This window comes from Rhinichthys klamathensis, unplaced genomic scaffold (genome assembly GCF_029890125.1).
Source record: "Rhinichthys klamathensis goyatoka isolate OS25496 unplaced genomic scaffold, OSU_Roscu_1.1 h1tg000296l_1, whole genome shotgun sequence".
NCBI lineage: Eukaryota > Metazoa > Chordata > Actinopteri > Cypriniformes > Leuciscidae > Rhinichthys > Rhinichthys klamathensis.
The window spans coordinates 2055412-2070839 of record NW_026606815.1 but is presented as its reverse complement, the minus strand read 5'-3'; the positions used below and the strand labels follow the sequence as shown (position 1 = coordinate 2070839).

Sequence of the window (15428 nt, the reverse complement as noted above, 5' to 3'; positions counted from 1 at the left end):
AAGAAGTTCTGCTGTTATTAACAAGCTTGATTACACAGATCTTGATAGAGAGGCACATCCAGGTGGGCTTGAGCGATGAATGTGGTCTTGATGTGGTGGGTGGGCCAGTACGATAAAGGCAGCATGGCATAAAATACCAGATGTGTGTTTCGAATGTATTTTTCTGTTGATTGACATGGAGTGACAGCCAGCAATGGTTGCTCGCAGCTGTGAGTGACACTGTGTGTGTGTGTGTGTTATAACCTTGTGTGTTTCTCTCTGACCTCTGTCTCCTCTGTGTTGCAGATCTCCGGATACCTCTTATGTGGAAAGACACAGAGTATTTTAAGAATAAAGGAGGTAACATCTGTTTTACCTCTTCTCTTTGATATGCAGGTTAAATAACACTGCATGTTATTTAATAACCCATTGAATATCACACACACTAACAATAGGGAATACTGCTGTGGTGCATTGTGCATTCAGTATATGCATTACCACGATAACGAAAAACACATTTATTTATGAAGCATTCATGCCCAGCAAAGCCCTCTGGGTAAACAGAATATTATTACTGGCATTGGAAACATTTTCCAGACAACAGTGACTAATGTAGTTTTGCCTAAGGTGCTTAGCGCAGCTGACAGAGGTGACATTATGTTGATAAATGTGACACAGGAACCCACATGCATGTGGTGTTCTCTCGTGGGAAAGCTTTTATATGTGCTTTATCCTGTTAATAGGAACATATATTTTAAAAGCCATCAAAATGATTAAGGCAAGAACGTTTAGGACTGGTTGTGCCACAATTATTCATGTTCTATAATTTGTACAGGGGGAAAAAAATGACAGAGATACTAATTTTGTCCTAAGCAGGAAAAAGCAGGACAGCACACACACAGGTGCAGGAGTAAGTGTTTCCTGAATGAACAGAGTTGCTTTGGGGGATTTTACAGGCACTGGGCCAAACCTGCAGCTACATTAGGGAAGGCATTACAACAGGTGGGACTGCTAAGTAGAAATCATGTACAGCAAATGTCTTTGTTTCTTTCTTCAGAGCTGCATCGGTGTGCTGTGTTCTGTCTGCTGCAGTTGGGTGGTGAGATCTTTGACACAGACATGGTGATGGTGGACCGGACGCTGACAGACATTTGCTTTGACAACACAATTGTCTTGTGAGTGGGCTTGTTTTGTTGCTTTAACTGTTTAACTGGACATTTATTTAACCCATAAGGTGTTTAATCTTTGTGCAACCTAATGTTCATAGTCTGTACACGTGGATAAATAAAACATTTGGTTACACTTTATATTAGGTGTCTTTAACTACTATGCACTTAAATAAAAACGTACATACAAATTACTTATTATGTTCTTGTTGTATTGCAAAACACATTTACTACTATTGAGGTGGGATATGGGTAAGGTTAGGGACAGGTTCACCGGTATGGGTAGGTTTAAATGTGGGTTAAAGGGTTAGTTCACCCAAAAATTCTGTCATCATTTACCCACACTTATATCGTTCCAAATCCGTAGGACTTTTGTTCATCTTCGGGAACACAAATAAAGATATTTTATTGAAATCTGAGAGCTTTCTCTCCCTCCATTAACAGTATACGCAATTACCACTTTGATGGTTTCATAAGGACTAATCCATATGATTTGAGCAGTTTAGTTCAAATTTACTGAAGAGACACGATCACTTTATGATGACCAGATTAAATATAGGCTTTTATTCACATATAAACATTCATCAACTCACACATCAGTTGTGGTAAGCGGAAGCTCAAGCATGTTCGGATGACGTGCGAGAACCAATGAGGTTCAGTCTAGTGTTACACAGCACTTTTGAGCTTCCGCAAGAACCAATGAGGTTCAGTCTAGTGTTACACAGCACTTTTGAGCTTCCGCAAGAACCAATGAGGTTCAGTCTAGTGTTACACAGCACTTTTGAGCTTCCGCAAGAACCAATGAGGTTCAGTCTAGTGTTACACAGCACTTTTGAGCTTCCGAACCAGTGAGGTTCGTTCTTATGTTACACAGCACGTTTAAGCTTCAGCAAGAGGTTTGTTCTCACAAGTCTTTTATGTTCTCTGATCAATATTTATGTGTGAATAAAAGGCTAAATTCTCAGGCTCTCTTCTAAGCTCTCAGGTTTCATTTAAAATATCTTTATTAATTTTTTTCAAAGATGAAAAAGTCTTATGGGTTTGGAATGACATGAGAGTGAGTAATTGATGACAATTTCTTCATTGTTGGGTAAACTAACCCTTTAAGGTGAAAGGGAAGGCATAACAGTGTGATTAAAGATGTAATTACATAAATTAATTATAGCTATAATTACATGCAGTTATTTTAAAATATAAGTACAATGTAAAAGACGTATGAGTGCGCTTTATCAAATGATTCAAATGTATATTTAATTATATTTAAATGTTAGTAAATAGTAATGAAAGACCAAGCATTTTTTATATGAAAAAAAAATTGTATCCATTAGAGGCTCATTTGGAGCATCTGTTCCTGTTGGTTAATGTTTGCTCAGATACAGTAAAGGCCTCTTTAGTAAAAAGCACAGATTTAAACTACTCAGAATGTGTTAAACTTTACTAGATAATTTCATTCAGAAGTTTTAAGCACATGCCACTGTTCAAAAGTTTGGGGTCGGTAAGAAGTCTGTTATGAAAGAAGTCTGTTATGCTCACCAAGGCTGCATTTATTTGTTCCAAAATACAGTAAAATTGGGAAATATTATTAGTAAATAGTTTTTTATATATATATATATATATATATATATATATATATATATATATATATATATATATATATATATATATATATATATATATTGAAATGTCATTAATTGCTGTTATGGCAAAGCTGATTTTTCAGCATCATTACTCAGTCTTCAGTGTCACTTGATCCTTCAGAAATCATTCTAATATGCTGGTTGAAGAAATTGATCAAAAACATTTTTTATTATTATCAATGTTGAAAACAGTTGTGCTGCTTAAGATTTTTTGGGATATAATATTCCTCCAGGCTTTTTTGATGAATAGAAGGTTCAAAAGAACAGCATTTAATGGAAATGTATTGTAACATTATAAATGGCTTTACTGTCTCTTTTGATCAATTTAATGCGCCCTTGCTAAATAAAAGTATAAAAACAAAAAATTTTAAACTCCTACTGACCCCAAACTTTTTTAACGGTAGTGTATACTACTGTATATGTAAATGTAAATTTGCACCCTATTGATATCAAATATGTGTAATAGTATGACGTACATGTGCTTTATTAATGCTGTGTTTCCCATGTGCAGTAATGAGGCCGGGCCTGGGTTCGAGCTGCGTGTGGAGCTGTATAGCTGTTGTTCAGAGGACGACTACTCAGCAGGCAGCACACCGAGGAAGCTGGCCAGCAAGCTGAGCTCGTCTCTAGGCAGGTCAACGGGAAAGAAAATGAAGGCAGGCTTGGAGCCTGGAGCCTGCAGTCCCACCAGTAATGGAGGAGGAGCGACAATCCTGCTGCCTGTGCCCTCTGTACCGTAAGTGTGTAGAAACACACACACACACACACACACACACACACACACACACACACACACACACACACTGCTGCTGCCTGATCCAAAACACAAAAAGTATTGCTGTGAAATGTAGACCAGTGATAGACTTAATGATAAGACTATACTGTTCAATATTTTGGGGTCGGGTAGATTTTTTAAATGTTTTTGAATGTCTCTTATGCTCTCCAAGGCTGCATTTATCTGATCAAAAATACAGTAAAAACAGTAATACTGTGAAATATTATTAAAAAAATTAAAATAACATTTCTATTTTAATATCTTTTCAAATGTAATTTATTCATGTTATTTATTCACAATTAATTTGATTACTTCATCAGCCTATCATGTAATTAATTCAATTACATTTGTATTAGATAGTCCTAGTTTAAATATGTTTGCATATTCCCTGTTTTATGTGTTTACAGGGGGCCCAAATATCATCTTTTGGCTCACACGACCCTCAATCTCTCTCACGTCCAGGACAGCTTCCGCACACATGACCTCACCATCACAGGAAACGGTGAGCTGCCAACTCTTTCTACCACTGCCTTTTTAAAACTGTTTTTAACTAGGAACATCAAAATATACTGTATATATCAGACACAAATTACAGTATTTTATCTTTCTTTTTTACTTTAGATATTAGAATATGTAATTTAATGTCAGAATTTGGTATTTTACATGATTTTGACTATAAGAGTGACAAAATAAGATGCTTTGTCTGATAAAGAGATTGTAATGTCTAAGTTCGGTCATTAAGTGCTTCTGGGATTTTATTTACAGCACATTTGTTTATGACATGATCATTTTCTTCACATTGCAGGTAATCAATTACAGACAGGCCTGCAAAGCACATTTGTATGTGTGTGTGTGTTGTCGACGTCTGTCAGATTTATTGTGTTAGGGTCACGCTCATAAACTTCTCTAGATGGCCAGTCGTGGTGTGTGAAGGGCCAATAAGAGTCGCTTATAGCCGTCTTTATGTCTGAGGAGTTACTGCAGCCTCTTACAGCCTGAGTCTGGGCTGCTCGCTCTCGCAGATGATAGTTTAGTTTGCTGTAAAATATGTACTAAAACTATAGGGTGCGAAACATGATGTCATTTGAATTGCTTGTTTACTGGGTTTTAAAATACAGTTTCTAACTTTGTTAGATCACACATTCTTTTATCATTCTCTCGGTAGGAGTGTCATCATTACTGTCTGATTTTGTCTCTCTCTGTAGAGGAGTGTTCGTACTGGCTGCCTCTGTATGGCAGTGTGTGTTGTCGTCTGGCCGCTCAACCTCACTGTATGACACAGCAGATGATGAGTGGCTGTCTAAGGGTAAAGGTGTGTAGGAAACACACGCACACAGAATATCATTTTTCCCCACTTCACAGTTGTCTTTGGCTAATGTTCTCCTTTCTTTCTCTTTAAGCTTGGAGGTGAGCCACAAGGCTGGACAAATGTCTATGGTGTTTTAAAAGGAACAAATCTCTTCTGTTATCATCAAAAAGAGGACATGGAGGCCAGTGTGGAGCCCGTCTTAACTATTGGTATTAACAAAGTAAGCCACATTCAGTCACTCTGGAAATTTTAAGCATGCTCATGTATGCATGATATCAGGGTCATTTTTCTGCTTTTGGAAATAGCATGAGATAATTCTCCATTGTGTTTTTCATAAATTAATTCTTTCAAATGGATTGTCTTTTTTAGAAAGATGTTTCTGTTCCAAGATGTTTCATTGTGTCAGTAGTCATGAAAAAACTTTTTGTTTGGCGTGCACTGGGAGTGTATCTTTCAGTGCCCCTAGAGAGCTTGTTTTAACATCTGAGAGCTGCACTGTGTGGCTGCACATTCCTCAGGTCTCAGGTGACTGCCGGGCACGGCAGGCGCTTTACTTGTGCACTGCTGCCACCTACTGAAATTACTACTAAATACTCCAAAACATGAGCTTTTTTTTACAGTTTAGGTATTACTGCATCACATCTGACTTAATCATAACTGCATAGTTTGTAATGTTTTAAAAGAAAAGTTTGAAAGTGAAAAATTAATATCTTACATCCTTTGGATGTCTTTAAATATCGTATATGCTTTAAAGGAATGTAATGTAAGCTGTAATATATAGTCAACCAGTCATTATTGCAAAATAAAATACATCAGACTGTACATTAGTCTGCTTATTACATGGATACATACCAAACAAATAAATAAATTACATTAAATTTGAGTTTAAATTATTTTATATTGTTAGAATAAATAGACCACATTCAAAAGTGATTAAAAAAACTATATAAAGTTGATATTATTATTGTCAAATATACATATGTGAGTGGTGAACCATTACCTATGGTTTTGTTTCAAATTAGCATACTTTTTAATTCTTGCACAATTTGCTGACCCAAAAACTTCTGAACGATAGTTTATATATATATATATATATATATATATATAATTTATAATGTGTTGTTTTCGTGTGTCTATTTCAGGAGACAAGAATAAGAGCTGCAGAGAAGGACCCTCACAGCAAGGCACAGAATATCTGTATCACTAACCAGTATGGAGGAGAGGAGGTGACACACACACTAGCAGCGGACAGCAGAGAGGACACACAGCACTGGATGGAAGCATTCTGGCAACAGTTCTATGATATGAGTGAGTAAATGAACTGTCAACTTACTAAAATAAACCATATCTTGCACTAAGTGACTAAGTTTATACAAAAACCATAAGCCACAAGAAATTAACATTACGGTGCAAAAGTTCATTAAGGGTGCAGTAAGCGAATTCTAAAAGAAACGCTGTTGAGAGTGAGCGAGTGAGAGAGAGAGTGAGCAAGAGGGAGATTTGAAGAAAGAGAGATGGCTGAGAGACATTACAAAAGAGAAAATATCAGAAGAAAATCACTGAAAAAAAAGGGTTATGATCAGGCAAGAGCTTTAAGACCTGCAATAATATTAGAAAAGCTTTCCAGAGCTGGAGAGAACTTCGTGGGAAGGCCTGAAAACGGGGTTGCGTTGTTTCTGCTCCATACATGAGTAACATTGGTTTTGCTATGTTTCCCAGAACCAAGATATGCTGTTGTAATGTTAGTTTTGAGTCATTCTCTGGAGCTGGTGTACTGCTGGCGACTAACAACCACCTCTTGCTTGTATATACTGTACTCGTGTACTGTATGTTATTTTTTTGTTCTTCCTTGTCGTTCGTTCGTCATCTATGCTTTATTTTTCGCAAAGCATTATTTTGCTTCCCTTAAGCTATGATAATTCGCTCTTGCATTGCGTATTTGTGCATTTTAGTGATGGAGCAATGAAGAGAGGGGCATGTTTGTTTGGGTTGATTTCAGATATCCACAGTGTTTCTCAGAAATTGCTTACTGCACCTTTAACTGTGGTAAAATCATGTTTATGACAGCATTTGAGTAGCTTTTTGCTATTATGAAACTGCGAGGGCAGCAATATGCTAAAAGACACAATGCTCAGTAATATATACGGTAATACATACATATTATTTAACAGCATTCAATTATTTGTAATAATAGTAATACATTTATGAATAATAATTGAATAATTGTAATTGCGATAAATAATTCTTCTGCAAAGTAATATGGTTTATTAGCCTGATTGCAGGCTTAAAGTGCTTGCCAAAAAAGCTTGACTAAGCCACTTGCTCCCTCTACAGGCCAGTGGAGGCAGTGCTGTGACGACCTGATGAAGATCGAGCTGCCTTCACCACGCAAGCCTGCCATAGTCACGCCGAAGCAGGGCTCCCTGTACCATGAGATGGGTGAGTGCGTTCAGACACATTTACAGAGGCTGGAGGAATTTGAAGCCCTACGTTGTCACAAAATAAAGACCACCAGCACTTAAGAGCCATAACACTAGTCAGATGATGACAGAAATAATGCACAAGCAGGATTTCCTGTCATGAATAACACAGACGTGTCTAACAATGATGTGTGGATTGAACTGCATGTCCTAGTCCTCTGTCAGATCTTTCTCGTAATCAGTTTATCTCCTTTTAACTGCTAAATGAGAAATCTGCTGTTTCTGACAAATTGACAGTCTTTTCTCTCTCTCTTTCTCTTCGCTGATGGTTTCCTGCCTGTTTTTTCCCTCCTCTTTCCTTTTGTTCCTCACTATTGATTTTTCATACACTCATGTACATTCCTGGTTTCATGCCTTAAATTTGTATTCCAAACATCCATCCCATACATTTACCCGACCACTGTACCATTATTTGGTTACTATATAAACCCTCATTCCCCGTGCCCTCCCCACAACCCTGGTGCATTTTGCTGCCCTCCCCCTCCCCCTCCCCCTCCTCAGTGGCCCCTGCATCCGGTGAGGGGCTTTTGCTGCAGGATAACGCTGTCTCTGCTGAGATCCGAGCTCTGCTCTCCTCCTATTACAATGACAGGTGAAGTAACTGTGATGAGGTTACCTGACCTCACCTTCTACCCACATAAAATGCCACTGTCCCACGTCATCCCAACATTTTTTTGTCACCCCGTGACCAACAACTTTCAAATTCTTGAAACAAGATTTCAATTACGGTCCTAACCTTTTATACATTCAATGAATAATACATAAATTACTTTCATTATTTTATTTTAATTTCACTTATTTTATTTCAACAATATATTTTATTCTAAAAAGTAAAAAATATTATAATAATAAATGGAGCAATTCCAAGAGGGTCCTCCTCACACCATCGGTTCTCGGGCCTTAAAAATATAAAATGTTAAAATAAAATGAGTAAAAACAAAACAAGATAATTTATTTTCAAGAAAATTACTTATATTATTTTAATTTAATTCATTTTATTTCAATAATTTATTTTATTCTAAAAAGTGAAAAATATAATATTAAAATTTAACTTAAGGTATTTAAGGTTTTACTTTTTACCAGTTCATTTTAATGTTTTTTTTATTATATTTTATTGTATTTTCACTTTTTGTGCACAATATATAACAAAATAATTGTATTTTATTTTATTTTATTTTTATGATATGATATTATTTTATTTTAAGCTCAGATTACATCAGATTCCAACATGTAATTGCGAACGATTCCAGTTTGACAATATTTTGGTGTGAGAAGAAGCTCAGTGGTAAAAAGTTAAAAAACCGTCCACTTAGTCGTTCAAGAACATCCTCAACATCTTGCTCTTAGTATGTAAATTAACCCTCTGGGGACTAAGCCCTTTTTGGTCCGTTTTCTCTATTTTTACATTTGGGCTTATAAACCATATGTAATGGAGATAGAACACTATGTGTTTGGTATCTATGGATTCAGAAGACCCTAAGCTAACATAATCATGCATGCAATGTGTTTATAAAGGAAGTACGAGTGAAAAATGTACTATAAACTAGAGAATTTCAAAAACGGAAATTAGATTTTTGTCATTTATTTCTGAAAATCACACATCACACAATAATAGTGAACAGTTTTTGAACAAAAAATATATTTGTCAAACCCTTTGCTTGACAGACATGTGTAATTGTTAAATAAAATGTGTAAAGAACAATGAAAAATTTAACTTTATTTACAAATAGTCCTAGGCGTTTTTCTTAGGAATGCTTAGAATTTTCTAATCAATGCGATCTCCTCGTCACTCTCCAGTAATTGTTCCAGAGCTTGTTCCACCGTAAATCTTTACTGCTTGCCATCATAAAAGTGCTAAAACAATAAATAATGCTATAATTGTATGTGTATATATATATGTATATATATATTATAATTGTTCTGTCTCTCTCTCATAAATCTCTGATAATCCGCTCCGTAAACCTCCGTTTGCTCTCCCTCCTTCTCTCCATTCAACGCTGTTTGCGTCATATCCCTAACTATATAGTACCACCCCTTGCAAGGCTATAGAGTCCTCTGATTTGCTAGAAACGTCTTGGTAACCTTCCTCTGATTGGGTAAGAAAAATATTTCTCCATCGGCAATTTTTCCATTGGTTGCTGTTCGCGGAATCTGCCAAACAACATCGATTTCATTGGCCTTTTACATGGTGGTATTGCGCAACAAGGAAGTGTGTATATTTACAAGCCGGGTGAGTTATCACTGTTTTCAGCGGAATCTGAGGAAGACGGTAAAAAAGACCGCACCTCTCTATCACTAATAGTTTTTAAGATAATTACACATTTGTAAAAGTATGCCATTTTGGGCGGTACCGCCCAATCCGTCCCCAGAGGGTTAAGCATGCAACTGTAAATAGACTGATAGTGTCGTTCCAGGAGGGTTTTTTTTATTTAGAAACAGGTTTTCATTGTGGCTCCTGTTTCTCTTCCGTCACAGTTATTGACGCCTCTGACGACATTGGAACGGTCACTGACATCCTGGCGCGTCGTATTGAAGAGTTTGAGCTGAGGACCCAGCTCGAATCGCCACCTCACTGGATGTCCCTGTTTGCAGAAGATCCCCCGAGAACGCCCCTCAACCGCCAGCACCTGCCACCCCACTCGCCTAGCCCTCGCCTGCACAGCCGCCAGCCCCGCAGCCCACGCTGCCACCGCACACCCGGCCTTCTGTCCTCCAACGCCAGTCTGACCTCAGACAGCGACAGTCCCGCCAGCGCCAGCCCCTGCTTCCGCCAGGCATGGTCCCCCGACACCTCTTCCTCCTCCGCTCACTTCCGCCCGCGTACCCTCTCCCTGGACGCCAAGCTCTCCACTCTGCGCTTCCGGTGCGCCTGCCAGCCGCCCACCGCCGGCTCTGTGTCTCCTCGCCCCGCTCAGACTGCTCTGTCCTGCTCCAGTTCCACTTCCAGCAGCAGCTCCAGTGAGGGCAGCAACAGTCAGGAGTCAGACCTGGGCTTCTCTAGACCGTCCAGCGCTCGCCGCAGCCTGAGGAACCTGAGAGCCAAGCTAGACCCCAGGAACTGGCTGCAGAGTCAGGTGTAGCTGTCACACTTCCTCTGGTTACTATCAGAGCCATCGTAACTTCCTGTGTCCCCCTGGAAAAAAACTGGAATACCTGAGGTCATGTTTGCTCAACATCTGTCATTGCATCCTTTTTACATCAACTGGGAGAGACAACATGCAAAATTAACTTTTTCTTCTGCCTTTTAAAGGAGCTTCTACAATGGGAACTGAACATATAATACACCATGATATATATACAGTATAGCATTACACATTGTCTCTGCATGAAATGGCCATTATTTTGGACCTTTGGAGAAAGTTGTGTTTTTATGTGAGAGAGATTCCTGATACAGTGGTTTTAGACTGGACTGAAGCAGTTGCCTTGGTGTTGTAAGATCTGAATTTTTTTACTTTTTGACCAGCTATTGTTTCAGTGCATCGTTTTAGATATATGCTTTAGAAGGTGCTGTTAGGCTCAACACTGTCTCAAGTATTCGTCATCACAAACATTAAAGGCTGGCCATACACTACCATTCAAAAGAAGTTTGGGGTCATGTGATATTTTTCTATTGTTTATTTTTTGAAAGAAGTTTCTTATAATCACCAAGCCCACATTTATTTGATCAAAAATATTTATCAGAAAATGCACTTTATTCCTGTGATGGTTAAGCTGAATTTTCAGCATCATTACTCCAGTCTTTAGTGCCACATGATCCTTCAGAAATCACTCTAAAATTATGATTTGCTGCTCAAGTTGTGCTGCTTAATCTTTTTGTGGAACAGCATTTATTTGAAATCTACATTTTTGTAACAATGTAATGCTGGATTAAAAAAAAAAATTATTTCAAAAGATATCTTTCTGACCCCAAACTTAAATTTGTTGTGTATTTTCAGGATCAATGAGTTTCATGGAAACACAGTATTAATAAATCTAACGTGTGAAAGTTAGCTTAAAGGAGAGTTCACCTAAAAATGACAATTCTGTCATCATTTCCACCCTCATGTCATTCCAAACCTGTATTACCTTGTTTCCTCTGTGGAACATATTTTGATATTTTGAGAAATGTCTCATTGTTTTCTTCCATATAAGTCAATGGTATCCAAAACGGTTTGGTCACTAACATTCTTCAAAATCTGTTAGTTTGTGTTCTACATAAGAAAGTCATACAGGTAAATGATATAAATTCATGTGAGTAAATGACAGAATTGTAATTTTTGGGTGAACAATCCTTTTACCACTGATGAATTTCACTTTATTAACAAGTGAAACTGCATCTTAAGATCACCAACCTGCAAGTTACCAATAATTGACTTTCTTTCAAGGTGCACTCGAGTCATTTTTGTTGATGTTGTGCTAAATGGTCGCTTTGGACATCTCGTGGTGTGGATGCAGCATCAAAAATCAATATTTTTCATTTGCAGGAATGCTAACAGTCAGCTATGAGTAATCTCTTCTTTGGCAAAAGTGTCTAATAACAGGAGAGTTACTGAGTTAAAGTGAGCACAGTAATATTGCTGGTCATGTGATCTTAACATGGCCGCCCCCATAAAGTGACCCGCTCCATATAAAATAAAATTAATATGACTGTAGTGAGAGTATGTGATTTGATGCATATTTTTCAACAGTTTCACCTGAGGAAGAGTGCATCTTTAACAAACAATACGTCTATAAATATCTGCTACTCTTTTCTTTGCATGGCTTCAATATATATATGCAAGGTCCAGACGTCTGGTTTATAATGATGGGATATATAATGTGACTCCGTTTACTACCTGTGACTGTGATGACCTCAGGATTACTGTACATACCTTATCATGCTCTGCAAATGTGAACCCCCACAAGTCAGAAAAAGTTTTTTTTTTATCAGAATGCACATTAACCAGTATTCAGCACAAGCTATGAAATATGGCTGACAGTTGGAACGTTTTGGTTGCTTTGTTTTGAGCCATTGCAGAAACGGCCTGTCTGATTGAGAAGGGTTGCAAAGGCACTACTATGCAAAGCTACAACAGCTCAAAGATAATTGTGTATTGTAGATATGGTTTACATAAGCGGTACATGCATTATTTTAAGATTTCCTTTTTGGCAAAGTACTTAATGTACTTCTAACTGCTGAATTTGAGTGTTTCAGTGTCATAGCGCATCTTCCAGATCAGATAAACTGTGTATTTGCTTGAAGACTATTATATTAGCAATATTTACAATAATGCAAGTCTAGTTGGATAACTGTTATTGTGATTTCAGTAAAGCCTCAGGAGTGAAGTTACAGTCTATCTTGCCATAAAAATATTAAAAATACAGGTTAATAAACTTTTCTGTATTGCAGAAAGCATCTACTCAAAATATTAAGTATCCAAACCTGTATTATATTTTGATCTTTCATTTGAGATGAAGATAGAGCTGATAATCTGATAGAGACATGTTTTCTTTATAATGATTACATGTATAGTGTTTTACAAATTTCATAAAGTTGGAAGTGTAGAAATAGCAGACTAACTTTTCCTCTTAAATCCAGAAGTAGTAGAGAAAAGTTTTGTCCTAGTAACTATGATGCTACATCATTAACAGTTCTCAATCAGTCAAAGGGCCACTGGCATGTATTTAAAAACTGTAAATTCATTCAAACAATAATTGTTATTGTAAAGTTTTGTAATTTTCATTTTGTGCTTTTATTAAAGTTGTGTTTTACCATATTAATTTTTGTTATAAATAAAATTATATTGACATTCTATCAGGCGAGTAAAGCTCTAACTATCCTTGTAGAGAACATTGAATGTTAACTTGGAGGTAAGTGTCATTTCAGCAGGTTGTATGTCTCTGGACAAATCAGTTATAGATTCATGTACAAAAACAATTTATTGTAAGAAAAAAAATAATGACCTAAATTAAAGGACACCAGCCGTTTTGTGTGCGTGTATGTATGATTCTCTTTAATTCATGCAGTGATGATTTTAACTAGACTAAATGTTCAAAAGAGTAAACTCATTATGTAAAATGAATCCCTTTAATTTGATCGCATGCATTACATGGTGAATATGGTTGCTGATTATGATACTCAGTGTACTGGCTGTGCAATAACTCAAAAACATGAAAGCATTATTGCAGAATGTGAATAAAACATAAACATAATCATTTATTACAATAAGAAATCACTAACAGAGAGCATAGAGTAAATTAAATGTGTGTCAGGTGCGATGTATGATCTTCCGCATTAATACAGAAGAACTTTGTTAGTTGAAAGTGTACCTATTACTGAAATCTGGTTACTCAAATTAAATGGATTAGACAGAGCCTCTCTGGGATCTATGTTCATGGTCAGAGATAAATAAATTACATAGAAAAACAATGTGTATTCGATAGTATTTACACAACAGTGAACATTGTCTTATTGTACACTACCATTCAAAAGTTTGGGGTAATTTTTTGTAATGACATTAATACTTTGATTTAGCAAGAAGAATGCATTCAATTGATTCAAAGTGACAGTAAAGACATTTATAGTCTTATAAACAATTTCGATTCAAAATGAATGCTGTTCTTTTAAACTTTCTATTCATTAAGGAATAGAAGGGGGAGGGTGGGGAATATCATGGCTTCCACAAAAATATTAAGCAGCACAACTGTGTTTAACATAGTTTAGTATTACTACAATAAGAAACGTTTCTAGAGCAGCAAATCAGCATATCAGTTTGATTTCTGAAGGATCATGTGACACTGAAGTAATGATGCTGAAAATATATTTAATTAGAAAACAGTTATTTTAAATTGTAACAATATTTCACAATATTACAGTTTTTACTACCTTTTTGATCAAATAAATGCAGCCTTGGTGAACAAACTTCTTAAAAAACATTTTTTAAAAATCTTACTGACCCCAAAGTTTTCAACGGTAGTGTGTATGGAAGAATTTCATTTTGACAGAAGGTTCAGAGCATTTAAAAACATGCAATGGCTGCAAACATCTGTTATATCGGTATCTGCTTTATAAGATAAGACACTTAAAATTAGATTTTTTAAACCATTTCATTTACATTGGCTTTCATAATAGCGAGGGGTTTCAAATATTACACTAAAACAATAATTTCAGGAGAAGTTCCTTTCTCTAAAGGCACAATGTTGGAAGAGCAGAGTTTTGACCCACCAGTTGTGGTTCATTCCCTCTGTTAGGCTAGTTTGTATCATTGGATACCACTTTCTCAAGTGTCTACTATGATCAAATAATTTGGTCTCGGCAATGGCAACTTTTGTATTGTCTGCACACCTTTGCAGGTATGACACCATTCAGAATGCTGTAAGCACATCTCTGCTTTAAAAAAAAACATTACATGTTACAACTATATAACCTACATTATCAAAATGTCTCATACTGGTACTATGAAAGTACTAGTTCTGAAAAAAATAGTTTCTATACTCAGGGCCAAATGTTATGTGACTGTAAGCTGGATTTATGTGTAAAAGAGAAACTGAAATCTGTTCTCCAGTTGACACCGCCACCACCTTTGGTATCATTTAGTAATGATAAATGTAACAACTGTATGTAAAATAATAAATGATGTAATGTGTAAACGATAAAATGATGATAATGTGTGTACAATTGTAAACAAAATTGTACTGAATCAGTCTCTCAGCTCACATCATGTGAGAATCCTCCTCAGTCTTGCAGTTGATGATCATTAAAACCTCAATTGTCGACTTTGGCTGCTTGTTTTGGAATGCAAGGAATCGTTGGGCGAGTTGTGCCTGTGAACACTTCCCTTCCAAACCCTTTTCCTGTGACTCTTAATCTCAGAGTACATGGTACATCCTCATAGACTGGGTTTTGCGGTTCTCGGTCCCTGAGAAATGGTAAAAAGAAAAGAGGGAAGAGAAACCGTCTTTAGATGGTCTCTACAAAGTTGGCAGGAAAGAGACCCTGGCGTCCATCTTTGCTGGAGCCCCTCCACCACGCTTTGTCGATTGTTTCCACATCACTGATGATGTCACCAGGTTCAAAAGAGAGCTCATTTTCATCCTCTGTGGAGAACAGGGAAGTTTCAAAGG

At 36.8% G+C, this 15428-nt stretch overlaps 2 protein-coding genes across 7 annotated transcripts in view; one reads left to right on the top strand and one right to left on the bottom strand.

Annotated features, from left to right (window-relative positions):
- Positions 1-11761, top strand: part of rtkna (rhotekin a) — a 98378-nt gene extending 86617 nt beyond the window's left edge. For 4 of the 5 annotated variants that reach the window (XM_056269995.1, XM_056269996.1, XM_056269998.1 and 1 more), the window contains exons 4-12: positions 286-339; positions 1037-1154; positions 3294-3518; positions 3965-4059; positions 4763-4869; positions 4958-5086; positions 6009-6174; positions 7201-7305; positions 9822-11761. In XM_056269995.1, the coding sequence (XP_056125970.1) occupies positions 286-339; positions 1037-1154; positions 3294-3518; positions 3965-4059; positions 4763-4869; positions 4958-5086; positions 6009-6174; positions 7201-7305; positions 9822-10426 (1604 nt within the window). In that variant the 3' untranslated portion in view covers positions 10427-11761. Of the gene's footprint in view, positions 1-285; positions 340-1036; positions 1155-3293; positions 3519-3964; positions 4060-4762; positions 4870-4957; positions 5087-6008; positions 6175-7200; positions 7306-7847; positions 7939-9821 lie in introns of all 5 variants that reach the window. The other variant, XM_056269999.1, reaches the window with a different exon arrangement.
- A 3345-nt stretch (positions 11762-15106) lies between these two features.
- Positions 15107-15428, bottom strand: part of si:dkey-40c11.2 (drebrin-like protein) — a 46062-nt gene continuing 45740 nt past the window's right edge. For both annotated transcript variants that reach the window (XM_056270024.1, XM_056270025.1), the window contains exon 16: positions 15107-15401. In XM_056270024.1, coding sequence (XP_056125999.1) covers positions 15265-15401 — 137 coding nt within the window. In that variant the 3' untranslated portion in view covers positions 15107-15264. The remainder of the gene's footprint in view (positions 15402-15428) is intronic.